The sequence below is a fragment of the Poecile atricapillus genome, chromosome 17 (assembly GCF_030490865.1).
Source record: "Poecile atricapillus isolate bPoeAtr1 chromosome 17, bPoeAtr1.hap1, whole genome shotgun sequence".
Lineage (NCBI taxonomy): Eukaryota > Metazoa > Chordata > Aves > Passeriformes > Paridae > Poecile > Poecile atricapillus.
The window spans coordinates 8,734,928-8,752,865 of record NC_081265.1 but is presented as its reverse complement, the minus strand read 5'-3'; the positions used below and the strand labels follow the sequence as shown (position 1 = coordinate 8,752,865).

The window sequence follows — 17,938 nt, the reverse complement described above, 5'->3', positions numbered from 1 at the left end:
TTTCCTCATGCTGGAGACAGGTTGCAGCGATGTTCTGCTTTTTAAACAGATTTTACACAGGTGGATGCTCAGCGCAGGTGAGACAAGAAAAGTCTGGTGAAGGAGCTTGTGGAAGACACTGGATACTGAAAGGTTCTACGTATTTAAATGAAAGATCCTTTACATTAGTCCTTTAGAAACATACTTTACACCAACCTCAACTATAACCTGTGCCATTCAGAGCCCTTTGTCACTTTAACTCCACATAGTAAATTTATTTTTTAATTTAGTGCAATGTTTATCATACAAAATATACAAATACAACAGTCAAACAAACAACAAAAACCTGTTCCTCAGCCCTAGGCCTTGTCTCCATAAGAAAACTGCAAAAGGTCAAGTCAACCTTGTTTAATTTAATACAGATTTCCATTGGATCTGGGGTTAAATAAGAATTGTCTAAATTTAGTTTCAAACTAAAATGTGCAACTTAAAACAGATTAAGTCAATGTTATCTTAGACAAGCATTATCTTTTTATAGGGACTGTTTAGGCAGAGAAGCTGTTTCAATCCATAAAAAATACATTGCAAATCCTTCTATTTTTAAATCATATAAGAAAAAGTACTATAAAGTGGATGTTTGCTATCCTGAAGGATGCATTGTGCACAATATCGTGGCAGAAGCTACAAACCTACAATTAATGAATGATGAAGCTTAAACTTATTTTCAACACAAAGAATAACAATTTTATTCTTCAATTTTTCTTCAGTGAAAACCAACTCAGTGCAGAAGTGAAGGTTCAGCCTCTTTGTGAGCCTCAGGCTTAAAAGAAGTGATACAGACATCTGCAGTGTGCTGTTTCCTAAAAACACAACTCTGCCTCCCTCGTGTACAGAAAATCAAGTTTGAGGCCAGTCACTCTTCCATGGCCTCTGGAAAGAGGCAGCTCCTAACTGGAAATTGGGTAGGGCTCTTGTACTAATATTTATTGGACCAACACAGATGCAAACACCAGAAAGTTCAGCTTAGGCCCATTACCAGAACTAAGGACTTGTTTAAAATTCTTCCAAACATCTCTGAATTGTTCTCATTTTCTATATAAGTTGTTGACTCCAGAATCTGCTCTTTCATCGAGAGGACAAAGCCTCCAGTGGGGATCAGAAGATGCACGTGTTGTTTTGGCTGTGGAAAGTTCTCTGTGTTCCTGTGAGATGCTCCAACATCACATCCCCAAGGGCAAGTGCCTAAAAACCGCCCACAGGTGACCTCTCCTCTGCCATTCCTGCCCCCAGGGCTGACCTCATTAGGAGTTTGCCAGGGAAGGAGGAAGAGCACCACGGCTCCTGCAGGCCCAGGAGGGATGTGAGGAGCGATCAGCTGAAGTCTCTGGAGCTTCTGTAACCTCCTGGTCACCCCCAGCCCACAGAGGGCTGGGCAGAGGCTCCTCCACATGGCCCAGGACTGCCAAGGGCTGCTCTGTCTGCCTGCAATCTGCCTTCGCTCTCTCACTACGTAATGAATTAAGAGAGTCTTTAATTACATGGTCACGTGGTGGTTTTTCCATGGAGCTATCTCAGCCAGCCCACAGGACAGACCTGCTCTGGTGATGAATCATGGCAGGGCAGCAGAGGAGGTTGTTGTCTGCCTGGCTGCTGGGGGTGGAAAGCGTGGAATGCAAAGGCTGCCTGTCAGACTGAGAGAAGGGGGTGGTGGTTAAGCTGGATGTTGCCCCAAAGACTGTTTGATACCACTCATAAATGCAGTGTTTAGGAGCTGGACACTGGCTCTGGATGCCAGGTCCCTCTGTAGCCTTGCAGCAGCCCTGGTGCTGACAGGAGTGTGGGCTCTGGAGCGTGGCCAGGGGCCAAGCAGGAAGCAGACAGATCTGGATTCCAGCCAGTCCATCCCAACATCCTTACGTAACGCAGCCCTAAAAGCTCAAAGGCCCCTGGCTTGCACTCAGAGCAGCAGCTGACCCAGGATGGTTCTGAAACACAGAGCACTCCGTGGTTTGGGGACTCTCCTACCTGAGGCCAGACCAGAGAGCTTCACACAGGTGTACAGCTGACAGAGCTCTGCCCCTGACTGAGCCAGCAGCACACTGCAGTTAAAGACATGAAGGAACAGGCTTGTGGAGAAATCCTACTGAGCAAATGAATGACTTATTCTAAAGGAGTATAAAAATTCTGTAAACTCATAACACTGCATGTCAGAAAAGAAATATCACCCAAGAAAGCCCAGCCTTAAGGCTAAAGTTGTGCAATACCAAGATAAACCCCATGGTGAAAAAGCCAGAAGCAATTCATTGTCATTTATTCCCTGCTCAGTGTTTACCCCGTCTCCCAGTGGTGCTGGGGGAGGGACCTTTCCCGCTGCGGCTCCAGACACGGCATTTCTTCCTGCTCATACCTGCTGGCTAGTGAAAAAAAAATAAATCTGCACTATTTATAATGCTTCCTTGCTAATTTGAAAACTATTACGGTGACATAGGCATTATAACTTTTTAAAAGGCTCTTTTCAAGACCGTGCATCACTTTTAAAGTTCACCTGCATGTTAGAGAGAAGGAATTCCTCCATAACCAGCCTTTCAGGTTTGGGTGTTCTCAATTTTCTAAAGAGTCCACCTAAGACAGGTAGATCTTTTTATTTTTTTTTTTCTTTTTCTTTTTTTTTCAGTTCTTCCTGTATCTCTGATGAAAAGCACCTGGAATTTTGCCAAAAGCCTCACAATTAACCACCACTACAGAATAGACCAGCACAGTGCAGAAGCCTCACTTCTTGATGCATCATCCCTCTCCTCCAACCTCTGGCTGCTGCAAATCCCTCATCAACAACTTACTCTGGAATATGAAAACACAGAAGGTAATCCTTAAAAATACATAAAGTAAACAAGTTTAAGAAGCTGCATAATACATTTCCATAAGACTATTCAAATCTTGGTCTCAGTTAAACCTCCTTCTAAAATGCACTGGAAAGCAGTACTGGGTTCACTTTTGTTTTGTTTTTCATGAATGGCACCGTGAGATTGGACTAGCAAAAATGCCCCTTTTGTCCACTGTGTGTAGAATTTTTCTACACAAAGGAGACTTTGGGGTTTTTTATAAGTAAGTTATAAGTAATTATCAGTAAGTACCTTTTCCTCTACTCTCAGATAAAAAGACAAAATAGGCAGGAATCCAATCTTTTCTCCATAACAGCACATGATTAAGACTTCTCTGTACCAGGAACAGACAACTAGGTACTGTCCCAGAGCACATATCCATTCTAACCAAGTTAATAAAAAAAAATTAACAATAGAAAATCAACAAGGTATTTGTAAGAGAAGCTGAGGGAAATTTAAAATCACAGATACAGCAGTCACACGTACACAGATACTCCTTCAAAGCTGCAGCATCTGCTGTTGAGACTGGCTGAGCATATTTGAAACCCTCTGACAGCACCAGAGACTTCATTTCAAACAAACTTTTCACCAAAAATACACGTGCCAATGGTATATCTTTAAAACAGAGATCAAACATCAACTAACAGAAGCAGTGTTTCCTATTTAAACCAAGAGCTTATCATTCAGCAGAAATAATTCACAAATATGTCCCTAAGCCAGGCTCTTTTTGGATATTGGTAGAATTGTGTGTGACCTCTCTGAAAATGTAAAAAGTATCATGATTTTGTCATGGAATCCCATGATATTGTAACCTGCCAAGTCCCCTCTCAAATGTGTCCCAGGTCCCTCACTAACAAACCTTCAACACTCCCTATTTCCTTACAGTTTTTTCATGCTCCTTTTATTCTGAAAGTAACTTATGAACAGAAGCAGTTAAGGCTGGTTCTGCACATTTTTCTTTATTACTACTTTTCATTTATTCTGACATTAAAAAAAATCAAATTCCAGATTCACATCAGTTGTGCCCCAGCCACCAGTACCAGACTCCTGAATCTTCCATTATCCCTGGATCCCATCAGCATTATTTCCTTCTGTTCAAATGTTGTTTTCATTGTTGCCACAGTTTAAAAAGGAGCAAGGGATTGCTGGACTATCCCAGTCTATTCCCCATCAATGGGTGGGTAAGGATATTTAAGAAATCAGGAAGCTTACAAGTAACATCTTCCTGGCTGGAATCCTCCCAAAATAAGCACAAATTCACTGCAAGTATAACCACAGGGCTCTTCCAATCTGCCTTCCCTGGCTTCCTTTTCTTACTCTCCAGTGATGCAAATATTTCCAACCTGAACTTTACACATGGGTGATTTTATAGCAGAAACAGGATCACATAATGCAAAGTGAGCATTATTTCCTGATGAAACACTAATACAGATTATATTTGAGAGATTGTCCCTGGCTTTCAGCACAGGCAGCTGGGACTACTCAGAGCTCAGCAAGTCCTTGAGAGTGACACCAGAACATTCTTCAGCTCACCACCAAGACGTTAAGAACGCCCAGGAAGGTTCATGTTCCTCTACATGACACACCTTATTAGCTAGAAAGTTTATACTGTGCTGTCATCAAGAGAAATTTTAATAACGTCCTTTCACAAGCAAACCAGAAATTCAAGTAAACTAGGATTCTCTTGTTTGTTTAGTATTTATCCCCACCCAATTAAATAAAAAAAAACCCTATAAATAATAGTCTGAAGCCTACAAAACCACAAATACAGCACAAAACAAAAGCTGTGAAATCATACTGAAACCACACTGAAATGGAAGCTTTTGGTTCTAGCATACACATAGAGTAAAGAATATTTCATTTTGGTGTGCTGCAAGTCCAAATGTAGAATCACACACAAATCCATCATCAGATCATGAGATTTTAGTTAACTCTGGGCTACTTTGCTAAAAAAGTTTCTCCAACATGCAAATTCAGCTACATGATCCCTTCTAATAACAACAGAAATTTTACAGCTAAATAGTGACATGTAACCTCGAATGCAAAACCAAAACAGCCAAGCTGCAACTCATGAACGGCAGCATCAGTGTTTTCCAATGAAATAAAATAAAACATCAGCTTGTACTTGCTGGTTTATATTCCCTGTTTTAAAAAATTATTGAAACAATAAACAACATATATTAATCATATAAATATTTCTAAAATTTGGCATGTTTCAGAAAATAACTGAAAGCTATAAGTATTTTGAGTCTGAGAGTATTTGTTCTATGCCTCCCTGCTGTGTGGTGAGAGCAGCATGGCAGCAGCCCCACAGTAGGTATGGCTCAAAGAAAAGTGAGTTTATATACCTTGGAACTGCATATGGCACAATCCTGGTCCTGCTGCTGGATTCTGTTAGAAATACTATCATAGAGGCCAGAAAACTGGCTCAGAATATGTGGTGTAAGTTTTGACACTAAAGCAGAAAAAAAAAAAAAATATTTACCATGAAAATAATTTTTAGAATACGCTTGGAAAGAGAATTGTAACCAGAGAGTCAAGGAGAAGCTGAAGGTGCATTTTGCATCCCTGTGAGAATGACTGACAGGGAAAAGAGTCACCATTAAAAACCCTCCCTTATAAACAGTTCATCCCTTTGCCTACAGTCCCAATTCCTGCTGTTTCCCACTTCCCCCAAGATGTTGCACTGCCTAAGGGCGAGGATGGGAACCCAAAGAAAGATCATCCTAGCTCCAGACCAAACAGCACAGGCCACAATGAATATCTAAAAATGGGATCTGCAGCTGCTATTAACTGCTGAGCTTTTATTCTTTTCCCATACAAGTAATTTGCTCCAGTAATCCTGAACAAGTGGCTCCCCAACACCAGCACAGTAATCTGCCCAGACGTATCTCTGGAGTCAGGGACTGGATTGTTATGAAAAACAAAGGCACATTTCAAAGGTGTTATTCCAAAAGCATTAAGACTAATAACTATTCATATGGGATAGAAAAAAATAATTATGAGAATATTGTACGAGAATCACGTCATGTTTCGGGGCACGGTGTGAGTTACAGCAATTTATATTCACATCCATTTGCCCCCTTCTGGGAATGGTGTGGAACAACCCAGCCCAAACTTGCTGATGCTGAGAGCCAAATCCTTCAATAACTTCAGTTCAAGTGATCCCAGAAAGAAAAAAGGACTTTCTTAGCTCAAAGCCACATATCCAGACACAGCTAAGGTGGCACAGGTGAACATTGCAGTTCTGAGGTGGTTCCTGTATGTGGGAAGCTTCACCAGCTCCGTGTCCACCAGTATCCACATTTACCTGGGATCATGCCGCTCTCCTGGAATAACTAATGTGATCACAGACTGGTGAGGAACCTCTGCAATGACCTGGAAAAGTTATTGGTGATGGAAAACCAGTGGCCATCCCCTGGGAGCAGCACTGGAGTCCTGAAGGCAGCCAGCAGGGCCAGTCCTGGCACCAGAGCAGAAGGGCAAGAACTCTCTGATGATTAATGTGGAGGTGAAAACTGACTGGAGCAACACCTGGCACACCTTGATACATCCAGGGAAGGGAATTCTGAGGGGGAAAACAGAAATGAGATGAGAAGTGTATCCAGATCGGGGCAAGTTTACCCCATTTGGATCCACAGTTTCTGCAATTCACATTTTGTTTTCGGTTTAGTGCTAAAGCTGAGCCAAAAAATTCATCTAAAAGCACATACAAGGAAGTTTGTAACATTTAGAGAATGACCAAATTATTCTACAGTAATTAAATCCATGAAATTCAACCACAGCTAAACAACACTTACTTAATACTGAATTTTAAAAAGAATCTATAATAAAGTATATTCTACACCAAACAAGATAAAAAGCCAAAGCTTCAGCCCCACAGAGATAAAAAAACAATCACATTTTTAAAAAAAGGCAACTTGGCAGAAACGTATCAATAAATCCAAATTTTACTATGTCAGTCCTGGTGCTCTTAATTAATTTGACCTTTGCCCAGGTAAATGTAGAAGGTGCTACCAACTAGGGACTGGGGTCACTGATAGGACACTCAGGATGTGATAGAGAGAGATAAAAATAAGTGTGGAAACAACATCACTGCAATCAGGATTTAGTATTTTTATAAGTCTGCATAAAAACCAGGAGTTCTCATGGTCCTGTTCTGGGGTCCAGCAATGCGTTTTCTCCCACAGTTCTGGATTTTTAATATCATCCAAAGCCCAAGCAAAGGAGAATTTGCATGAGCTGTTCTTTTTCTTCCAGTTCTACTTGGCTTGCAGCTGATTGCATTGAGCTGACTGATAACAGCAGCTTCCAGGAAGCAGCTGAGTTTAAAACATTTCCTGTGGGTCAATGCAATGAGACATCACATCTCCCCTCCAAATACCAGGCCAGGAAATGGGGAAAAGGAGGAAAAATAAAATCAAAGTTCCAGTTCTGACTGTCTGTTATCCCAGCTGTCAGCTCTGTTGAGGGAGTCCAACATCTTCCTCCAAATGCCACAAATTGAAAGTTTTTTCTAGAGACATTTCTGAATACAGACACTGGAAAATCTTTGTCCCTTTTTCCCTTAGGAATTTCTAATACATAAATTTTTATTCAAAATATTTTACAATTAAATGGAAGAATTTATCCCATCTTAACCCAGGGGTGACAGTAAAATTACACCTTTTATACTGCTATGCTGCATTACAGAAACATAATAATAATAAAATAATTAAGGGGAAAAATAGAACATACCACAAAAGACACTCTTCTACCTTAAAATTAGTGATTGCTTAGAATTTGAATTTTTTTCCAAAAAGTTACACCAGCCCAGCAAGAGGAAGCATGGTGACCTCCATACCCACATAGTGAAGTAGCTGTCTGTAAATAATTCCAACAAACCAAAGGCAACACCTTTAAAATTATTTTTAAGACACTGCCTGAAAGACTGATTTTCAAACAATTTTTATCCACTTTCTAAATAGGTTTTGTAGTGACAACTTCCTTAATAATTTTCATTCCAAAAACTCTTACTTTTGCCAACTATAAAATCTATCATACATTTGAAAGTTCTGATAATCTGCAGCTGTCTTATCTATACAGCAGTGGACAAAACAAGAATATTCTCATGTTCAGTTTTGAACAGAAGTTTTATCATCTCTGTAACACTGGAATTAGCAGCCAAAAACCCCTTTGCTTATGCATTAACAGGAGTGGCTTTGTGTAGTGGTTTAGGACAGAGCTACAAGTATCAAAATATTTTCCTTCCCCAGCCTGTGTGTGAGAGGAAATCATTTCACTGAACAGCTCAGCCATGTCACCAGGTGACTGGCACATGCACCAAGAAATTTGTCATTTACGAACTCTAATAAAAAACACAACTAAAAGCCAGCCCCAACACTTATCAGTGGGTGAGCAGTTGACTTTCCCATTTCACTGTTGGATTTCACAGGTCCTGAGCAAACACACAGCCGTGTCAATCAATCCTTCCTGCAGTGACTCCTTTCCCTTTCCAGGACCTGTACATTTGGCTGTCGATTATAGACAAGCTTTGGCAGGTTCCTGTGGCAAGCAAGCTTGGAGTTAGTTCAGTCCCGCCTTCAGAAAGGAGACTCATGAAGGACAAAAATTTAAATAAAAATGAAGAGGGGGAGGAAAAAAAAAAAAAAAAAAAAAAAAAAAAAAAAAGAGCAAGAATATTAAAGCTACAAAGGCATTCCATAAAAAAGCCAATCTCTTAATAAATGAACAAAATCATTCTTTAAGCTGTGCTACCCCCTGCATTCAGTCAGTTCTGTTGCCCACGAGTCACTCCTACAAAACTTAAATATCCTCAGTGTTAACTAAGCCACTTGTGACCCCACACTGCAGAGTGCCTGCCAGAGGAACAGCCACCAGAGCTGAGAGCAAAACTTGGTTGTTGGAGGGCACGGAGCGAGGGAGCTCTCTTCGATAGCCGAGATGCTGAGGTAATGCTCAATGAGAGCGGTGGACGCAAACAAATGAATCGTAGCTGCAGGCTGGAGTAATATCAGGTGCATCTCTACACCCCGAGGGCTCAACTCCTACACGCTCAGGTCCCTCCCCTGGAACAGCCTCCTGCAGTTTCACTCAGGGCTCAGGCAGAGAACAGGTACTGCTCTCCCAGCAGTGACAGCTCCAGCTCAGCGCCCGCCCGGCAGCTCTCGGACACCCCAGTGCCCGGTGAGTACCTTGCTTTAGAGCATTTCTTGAAATGAAACCTGCTCAGATTAAGGGATAAATCTGAGGTGCTCAGTTCCCAGCTGTCCCAGCAGCCAGGGTTACTCCAGCAGGTGCACTCAAGGCACCGGTCTCAGCTTTCAACAGAAAGTTTCAACAGGAGAGGGGAATATTTCAGTCTGAGAGAAAACCTGACTCTTGCAAGTTTTTACATTGATTAACTCTTGTTGGTGCAAAGGGTTTTCAGCACCTTTTATTTATTTTAGTTTTTATTCAGGGAGTTAATATATAGAAGTATAACAAAAAGATGTATTGCTTAAAATTGCTGTGTTTGCTCTGCCAGCTCTGCTTCCTAGACTCGTGTCAGGTTCATCTGAAAAGCTTGTATGAAAATAATGTGCTCCAGCTTCGTGTTTTTAATTTTTCCAGCTTCTGGAAATTTAGCAGAAAATTGGATCATTTTCTATTTTCTAGTCAATTAAAGTGTCTTAAGACATTGATTTATTAACTTGGTATGTAGAAAGATTTTTATTTCTTATCCACGCTGCCTAATCAAGTGGTTTAATCTCTGTTTCTGAGCTTCCTCTCGCACACTCGGGCACACACGGACACACACACACACACAGCAGTTCCCGTGGGTCTATCCCTCACACACACACTGCCCTCCCAGCCCACCCTTCTCACCCCTGTTTCCTCCTAATTAACAAACTGTTGCACTAAAATTTATCTTTCAGTTTCAAGGACCTGGAAGTTTAGAAGGGAGGGGTGGTTAATCGCTGGAAAATCTCAGCTAGAATAAAACTCACAAATCTTGTTCTTGCAACACCCTGGGTAGGTGACAATGGCATGTCCTTGGGTTATGCAATAATGCCACATCACAATATTTTAATTATAGCATGTCCTTCAAAATGTTCCACCCCAGTGAGTCCTCCTGGTCAGAGAGATCCACATCACCAGAAGGAGCCTGCAATAATAATGGGGTGGGCATGAGCAGCTGTTACGTACTTTGCTGAAGCAGTGTCCTAAAAAGAAATGTAATTACTGTCCCTGCTTGTAATAAAAGACATTTTGAAATTTCCTCTTTGATCAACTGGGCATCTTAAACAATTTAAACTACTTAAAACCCTAAAAAAACAACCTGGACAGATATATATGCACATATCTATGTGTGTGTATGAATACACATGTGCATATGTGTGTATACACTTATCCCCACGGACATTTTTTGTTTATATATTTACACACAATGTTCAACTACATTCCTGTTTTCTGAACCTGCCAATAGGTTAAAGGCGAGGAGGGAGCAACAACCTGCTTTTAAAAATAGAAGGAAGGAAACTTGGAGCACTCAGTGTCAGGCTGGAAAGGGCGACAGGTTCGAAAGCCATGAGGAGGTTACTAGTGACAAAAACAAACAACTAAGATAACCTCGAGTTTAATCAAGATTATCTGAATAACTTGTTTTCAGTAAAAATATAAATAAATAACACTACTGCATTTCAAAACTAGAAAATTATAATAATATATAACCATCTGCATTTCTACAAGCAGGTCTACAGGAAATAAATTCACAACTAAAGAAACAAAGTTACATAAAAATTATCCTGCTATTGAAGATATTTTTTCCCCCTTTTTAAACAATATCAGAAGTGATGGCATTGAAGCTAAAGGAAAAAGCAACTACTTATTTTGATATTTTCTTTTCAATACTAAATTCTAGCTTTGGCAGCACAAAACATACACTGTACAGCTGTAACATTATTTATATAGGGACAGTTTTAATTGGTTACACCTATTTTAAACCATTAATGTCCTTTTTGACTGTGTGATCAAATAGTTTTAATGTTTTTTAATAATAAAATATGTCCCTCTGCCAGATACTCCTGTGTCTTAGAGACCAGAGGAGGAATTATCCTACTTGTCTAACTTTAAAAATATTTTATTACTGGTATTTTTAAACCATAAGAAAGAAAGGAATTAAATAGTAAAAGAGAGAAAGAAAACATTCACCTGGCTGGCATTGACCTAAGTTTAGGAAAGGTAAACACCCTTTAAAATGAGCTGCTCTCTGCACCTCACAAGTCAGAGCAGCAGGTTCTGGAGCCATCAAAACAAACTAAATAGAAAGAAATAAAAAGCTGTTGGAATGCTCTCCTGCTGTACCCACGGCAGAGGAGCTCCAAGGCTTGAAATTTCTAACATGAAAACTGCAACAACGCATTTTATCTTGTTAAGAAATGATAGTTAATACTCTGTCCAACAGGAATAACTTGAATCAAAGTTAAATACCAAGTACAAAGTCAGAGGGGGGAGGACAGGACACACAGGAATTTTCATTATGAAGCAAAGGAAAGCTGGAAGAACAAGGAAATCTAATTACCATCCCTTTATTATAAATGCTGCACCTGAATGCAGATTCGGACGTTATCATAAATGCTTCACCTAAGAAAGCGATGGAGATTTGACAACAATATCTTATTTTTTTCAAGAATAATTAGTACAAGCACTTCCAAGAAGATATAAAGAATAACAGGTACAAACTGACTCGATCATTACAAACTTTCCAAGTTAGTTACACATCATTAATTAAAAAAAGTGCAACAAGCTCACTTAAGGCAGAAGAAAAAGCCCAGTTCTCTATTTTAACTTCTCCTCCTATGTCTCAATCTTTCATTTACTTATTTTTTAATGTAAAAATGTTATTTTTAATATTTCAAACTATTTCTAGCTCTTGTTATTTAAAATATTTTAAAACACCATATGTGATTTTTTTAAAATTTATTGGACTGCCATTTCATACTCCAATGAGACTTTAACATGCTGATACATTTTTCCTTGTTGCTCTTACAGTATCAGTATCCAGCTCAAACAACCTCATTAAAACCCAAAAAGCAAAAAGCTACTTCTCTAGAAATTCCTTTTTCATTAATCTGAAGCACATTTAATCACTTGTTAATTTTAGGATAAAGCTTGATTATTTTTTTCTACCTGCAGAGCAGCTTTGCATTTTTAAGAGTGCCTTCACAATAACTATTTTAACAAAACTAATACTTCTTTGACATCAGAAACAACATTGAATACAATTTGCTAGAATTACTATACCTGATGAGCCAAGCAGCAATTCTGTAGCTTTCCCTTCAGTTTTCATCATGTGTCGCCTGTCATTTTCTGTTAAATAATCTCTGATTTAAGAAATGCAAAACATCCCTACTTGAACTAAAATCTCACAGCACATAATTACCAGCAATTCTTTTCATAAACTTAGTATTTTAATACTACTAATTCAAACTCCTATGTAAAAAGCTTTTTTTTTCAAAAAAAAAAATGGAGCTATCTCGTCACCCTTCCAATTAGTATTCCTGTAGTTTCAGGTAACACAATAGATACAGTACGTGGTTTTGCAACAGTCATCATTTTGATAATGATGCTTGTAGTTCATGATGAAATCATCAGTTTTTAGATCTCTGCCATAACACATCCTATAAAATCATGAGAACTTGACTCCGAGAGTTTCTCACGCCTTCAGAATCAGTGAACATAATGGAACAAGCCGGTACAAGCCCTCCCGACTTATCTACCCAGCAAATCACTGGGCTGGATAAAGTATCCACAACCTTCGTTTTTCCAAAGAAAGGCAGATAGATCCTTCCCCTGTAAATCAATTACTGTCAGACACTTTTCCCCCCCGAGTTAATACACTCGGGTGCCCGTGTTAACTACGTGCAATCTGCGAGGAGCGACGCAGAAGGAGGATGGGAAATGTGTTTATCAGGCAGAGGATTCCATTAGTCAGACACTGCAGTGCTCATTTCTCTTAATTGAATTAGGAAGAGGAAGAAAATCGGTGTGGTTTTATCCTTCGAGAGATTGGGCACTTTTGAGGTATCCATTGAGATTGGGCTGTTGGGAAACGCCACACCAGTGAAGAGAGGGGTTGGTCAGTCTCAGAAAGAGCCCAGTCAGCCGCCCAAGAGCGACCCATCCACCCCACCCTTGTGTCACCACAGCAGGAAATTCCCTCCTCGCTCTCCCGGACCGGCCTGACAGGCTCGCCCCACATCCAGCCCCTGCCGGGACCTGCCTCTTCCCATCCCACCCACTCCACTCCTCTCTCAACAGCTCCGCCTGGATTTCTACTTTCATCTTCTGAATGAATGTTCCTCCAGCTTTCAAAGAGAACTCCCCCGAGCAGGCAGCACAGGCAGGTGACAAGTGCTGCTGCTGGAAATTAGGCCACTTGTGTGACTGTGTTTGGGTGTGGGAGGATGCCAAAGGTCAATGCCCATCCAACTCCGGTCTGACATCCAGCTTTTTTATTCTGTGTTAAAAAACCCAACTAACACAACATATGCAATATGAGGGAGAATGCTCTTAAGAGGAGGCACTACTTCATGTTTAGTTCCAGTGTTCCACTACAGCTCATTTTAAACTTTGTGTTTCAGTTCCTGCACTACCAGTGGCAAAAGCCTTGTTTTCCGGCACCCTCTTCCCTGAGACACCGTAGGAGCTGGCTGCTTCTCCTCACCTGGGAAGAAGGATTCTAGAAACCTGAAAAACCGGAAACATCACGAGGCTAAAACTGAGGGAAGCCAACCACAAGAAAGTTTTTATAAAGAACCATTACATTTAATTGTTTAAAGCAGAAAAAAAAATGAGTCTCCTCAAAGAACGTAAACCCAAGAAGCCTCATTACATCCCAAGACCACCGGGAAAGCCGTTCAAGTACAAGTGCTTCCAGTGCCCCTTCACCTGCAATGAGAAATCCCATCTCTTTAACCACATGAAGTACGGCCTCTGCAAAAACTCCATCACTTTGGTGTCCGAGCAGGATCGTGTCATCAAGTGTCCAAAGAGCAGTTCCCTGGAGCCCAAACAGATCAATCAGCTCGAATCCACCGTCAAACCAACTTCTTCTAAATCTGTCACAAACGGACTGTCAAGCCTCGATTCAAAGCCTCAATATCCTTTTACAAAAGAAGATGCCAAGGAAAACGTTGAGTTACAAAACCAGGCCACAAACGCAGCAATTCAAGGACAAAAACCCGCGATTCCGAAGGAATTAAGCCCTGCCAGCTCCGCAGCAGAAGGTGCCATCAGTGTGCAGCCCCTGATGGAGGGCATGGTGAGGCCCTCGGCCTTCGTTCCCGTCGGAGAACACCGAGACAGCAAAGGCCCAGAAATCACTGAGGCATCTGAAATCCTTTCCCTCTCTAGCAAAAGTTCTCCTTTTCACACCAAGTCTGCGTTTCACGCACCAGCTCACCCGTGGAAGGCAGGTTCTTTCCTCCCAGAATTTCCACATAAAGTTGCTCCCACGAAAGGCTTTGGTTCCATTTCACCTTACATGCAACCAATGATTCCTGATTACTCACCCCATTTCTATGAGCACCGGCTTGCTATCTACACACCTTACCTGCTCCCAGGTAACTCAGAGTGTGAAAGCTCTGCTCTCTCTGTCTATGGAACACAAGATCAAAGACACTTTCTTCCCCACCCTGGGCCACTTCCAAAACCCCTAAATCCATCAGCATATGAACACTATCGATTGTTCCAGCAGTACCACTCCACTCCACCGATACCATATGGATTTTGTAGGCCAACAGATCCTCCATTTTACAGATTTTCACATGTAGCTGGTATTAACAGGGATCAAAACTCTCATCTGATGGAAGAAACTACCTTGCTGTACCCAGCTTCTTTAAGCCCGTCCCAACAATACCCTCTAAGTTCACATAAAAAACAAGCAGATTATGAAAAAGAAATGACGTTATTGCATACCAAAGGCAACCCTAAGGATGACCAAAATGAGAGAGAGAATGCCAAAATGAGCCCTCTCGCGGGAAGCGCGGCAACAGGCTCCCCCGGCAGACCCAGCCCCACCAACTTCACCCAGACAAGCCACACCTGTGAGGGACTGTTTGACCTCTCCAACAAGTCATCCTCCACATCCCTGGGCAAGTATGACCAATCAGAAGAAAACTTCACAGCCTTCAGACCTGTGAGAAAAAGCACTGACCAACCATCTTCCCTTCAAGGTGCACAGGCACAGCAGGAGAGAGGGGATTCACCTAACAGGTAAAATAACACTTTGCAAATTCTTGTCAGGTTTACCAGGGACACGTGAAGACAGATGGGCACGTTTCATGCAGTGCCTATTAAGATATATTTAAATTTACAGCAGTGAGTTAATATGTTCTGTACTAGATGTGCAAAGCACAAAGGTGCTACAGTGAGCAGACCACTCATTCTCCTTAAATGTACCAGGAATTTCCACCGTGTTTGTGTACTTCCAAGGTGTTTGAGTACTTCAGGGAATTGCTTCTATTACAGTGATGGGTATGGTGAAAGGGACTTGGGGGATTTAAAGGAGGAAGAACAGAACTGTTGTACTTCTAGCCTAGAAGTCTAGATTTTTTTTCCTCTTCCTGCCCACTTCCTCAGCCCCAGTTTAAAAGAGATAGTGAATTCTCTTTTCTCCTCATTTCTTTCAGCATCAATGTCACTGATGAAGACTCACACACACAGACCGATGGCCAGAACAACACAGGCTCGCTGTCCAACACGGAGGAAGACACGGGGATAGCTCCCCTCAATCTTTCAAAAAAGGCTGACACAAGCACAGGACCTACTCATGAGCACATGTACAAAACCCCATCCAAAACAGACAGGCAGAGCTTCCTGGAAATGCAGGACATGCCCCTGAACCTCTCAGTAAAGGATTCCTGTAACACAGCCAACCTGAAAACGTCCTTCCACAGCCCATCCCACGACAACGGCGCTGCTGCCGCTTCTCCCAACACCGAGAAGGAGAGCTCCGGAGCGGAGCCGTGTGGCCCCAAGAACCCCAGCGACAAATCCTTCGCGGCCCAGCGCGGCGAGGCTGCGGACTTGGGGCTCATGGAGAGCTGTGATGAGCAGAAGCAGACAGCAGCCGTGGCTCTGTGCCAGCTGGCTGCCTACAGCCCTGGCACGGCACGGCTGGACGGCGACGGGCACGGCGCGCAGGACGGCCACGCCGCGCCGGCGGAGGCCACCGGTGCCGCTTCCGATGCTCAGGATACTCAGTGCAATCCAAAGGGGAAAGGACCAAAAAGGACAAACCAAAAAGAATCTGTGAAATCCCAGCAAGGCGCTAAGAGGGTCAGGCCCAATGACTGCAGCAGAGTCTTCACTTTAAGGAAGAGAACAAGAGTATCCTAATCCTCCTCCTTCCAGGGAGTTTCTGGTTATCAGCATCATCATGAAATTTCTACAAACCCTCACTCGTTGGGCTTGGCCCAAGATACATCTCTCCATTGTAAATAATGTTCATAATTTTATATTAATATTTTTAAGTAATTGAACTTTGCCTTGTACAAGCTCAGGTTTTGATGAGTGAATTTTTACATTCATTACTAAAGCCAAAGTAAATTAGATGAATCTTCAAGGGGTTTTTGCAATTGTATGATGTAAAATAACTTTTACAACTTCTTTTCTTAAAAGATGTTTAAGCTCTAGAAACAATATTGCTCGATAACATACTGTCATAGTCTTTTTTCAGCCTTAACTTCATCTAATAGGGGGTTTTCTTGGTCTTTTTTTTTTCTTTGAAAACCTTTTTATGTCACTGTGCAGTAGTTTAAACAAGCTTAAGATTAAAACTGGCTTTTTAGAATATTCTGTAAAAACTGCTCTGTGTATGGATGCACTTTGCCATTCTGCTCTAAGAGAACAACAGACCAAATTTAGTTACTCAGAGGCAGATGCCACTTTAAATAAACTGCCCCAAACCCTGTGTAAGCAACCTCTTCTCGCACTGACTCAGAACAAAATTCAAGTCAAACCAAAGAAAGCCTGCACAGGTTTAATAAATGCAGTTTATGTTCAAATTTAAGTAAATCGCTATGAAAACAACACTGAAAATATGAAGAAATAAACAATCCAGGTGCCTGCTTTGCTGAGGTTAGACAGACACTGGGCAGCCTTCAAACTCCAGGCCTAAAAAGTTATTTATATAATTTATTTCACCTGAGGCAAACTGTCCTGGTGAAGGTCTTGTTTCAGTACATGTGTATCACTCATTATCAGTTTCTGTGTCCTTCTACATACAGCCATAAACTATTTCCTACTTCTATATCTGTGTATATAAACTGGCAATTTTTCAAATAAATCTTGTGATCTGTATTTAAATTTATGGAAAGTCATTAATGAACACAAATACATTCACTACACTATCTATACTGAAGAACAGTTAGCGAGAAATTGCTAGCTAAACTTTCAACTGGCAAGCAGAATTTTGGGACCAAATCAATTCCAAACAATTCCAAAGAAAAGGAGCTTTCTTCAGTGATGGAAATTCCTTATGCAGATTAATTCATCCACACTTTAATTCCAAATAATAAAGCTCAGAATTCTCTGTGCCTTAAAGCTGCTGTCCAGCTTGTCCAAACTGCTACAAAAGTTCAACTAAAATAAGGCTGATCCCTGTGTAAATTTGCAGTGTAAGGAGAACAAACCCAGAACAATAATTATTCACATAAAACCACAGGGATACATTTGTCATTGGTCATTCCTCAGGTGATGGACATCCTCACCAGCCTGAACATCACTGATAGGTGTAAACCTACTTAAAGAAGTGGAGCTGCATTCAACACAATGCAGAAGTCCCAGAATTTTTTTAACTCATGTTTTGTGCTGTGCTGCTTTGAGCCAACAGCCCTGACAGAGCATTTTAACAAGTTTAGTAATTAAACAGTAAATGACAGACCTTCAGTTTCTGAGGTAAGGAACAAAAAGAGATACATGGATATTTAATTTAATATTTCATAGGGAAAAGCTTCTCTCACATTATCAAGAGGCAAGAATATCAACGTGAGTTTGAAAAAAGGCAATGCAGTAACAGAAAGAGCCCAATTAAC

At 41.2% G+C, this 17,938-nt stretch overlaps 2 protein-coding genes across 3 annotated transcripts in view; one reads left to right on the top strand and one right to left on the bottom strand.

Moving 5' to 3' along the window:
* The window catches only part of TBCD (tubulin folding cofactor D), a 117,018-nt gene that overhangs the window by 71,496 nt on the left and 27,584 nt on the right, over nucleotides 1–17,938 (bottom strand). The window lies entirely within an intron of this gene.
* ZNF750 (zinc finger protein 750) lies at nucleotides 8,872–17,195 on the top strand. 2 transcript variants are annotated; one of them, XM_058852156.1, is made up of 3 exons: nucleotides 8,872–9,044; nucleotides 13,484–15,116; nucleotides 15,533–17,195. In XM_058852156.1, exons 2-3 carry the CDS (start codon nucleotides 13,693–13,695, stop codon nucleotides 16,239–16,241), a joined length of 2,133 nt encoding a protein of 710 aa, XP_058708139.1. In that variant the 5' UTR covers nucleotides 8,872–9,044; nucleotides 13,484–13,692; the 3' UTR covers nucleotides 16,242–17,195. The 2 variants fall into 2 exon arrangements, with proteins under 2 accessions (XP_058708139.1, XP_058708140.1); XM_058852157.1 differs by having other exon boundaries at nucleotides 13,460–15,116.

Excerpts from the sequence above, each read along its gene's own strand:
- ZNF750 (XM_058852156.1), top strand. The coding sequence starts at position 13,693 with ATGAGTCTCCTCAAAGAACGTAAACCCAAGAAGCCTCATTACATCCCA. Across the intron at positions 15,117-15,532 it reads AGAGGGGATTCACCTAACAG|CATCAATGTCACTGATGAAG; the intron begins GTAAAATAACAC and ends CATTTCTTTCAG.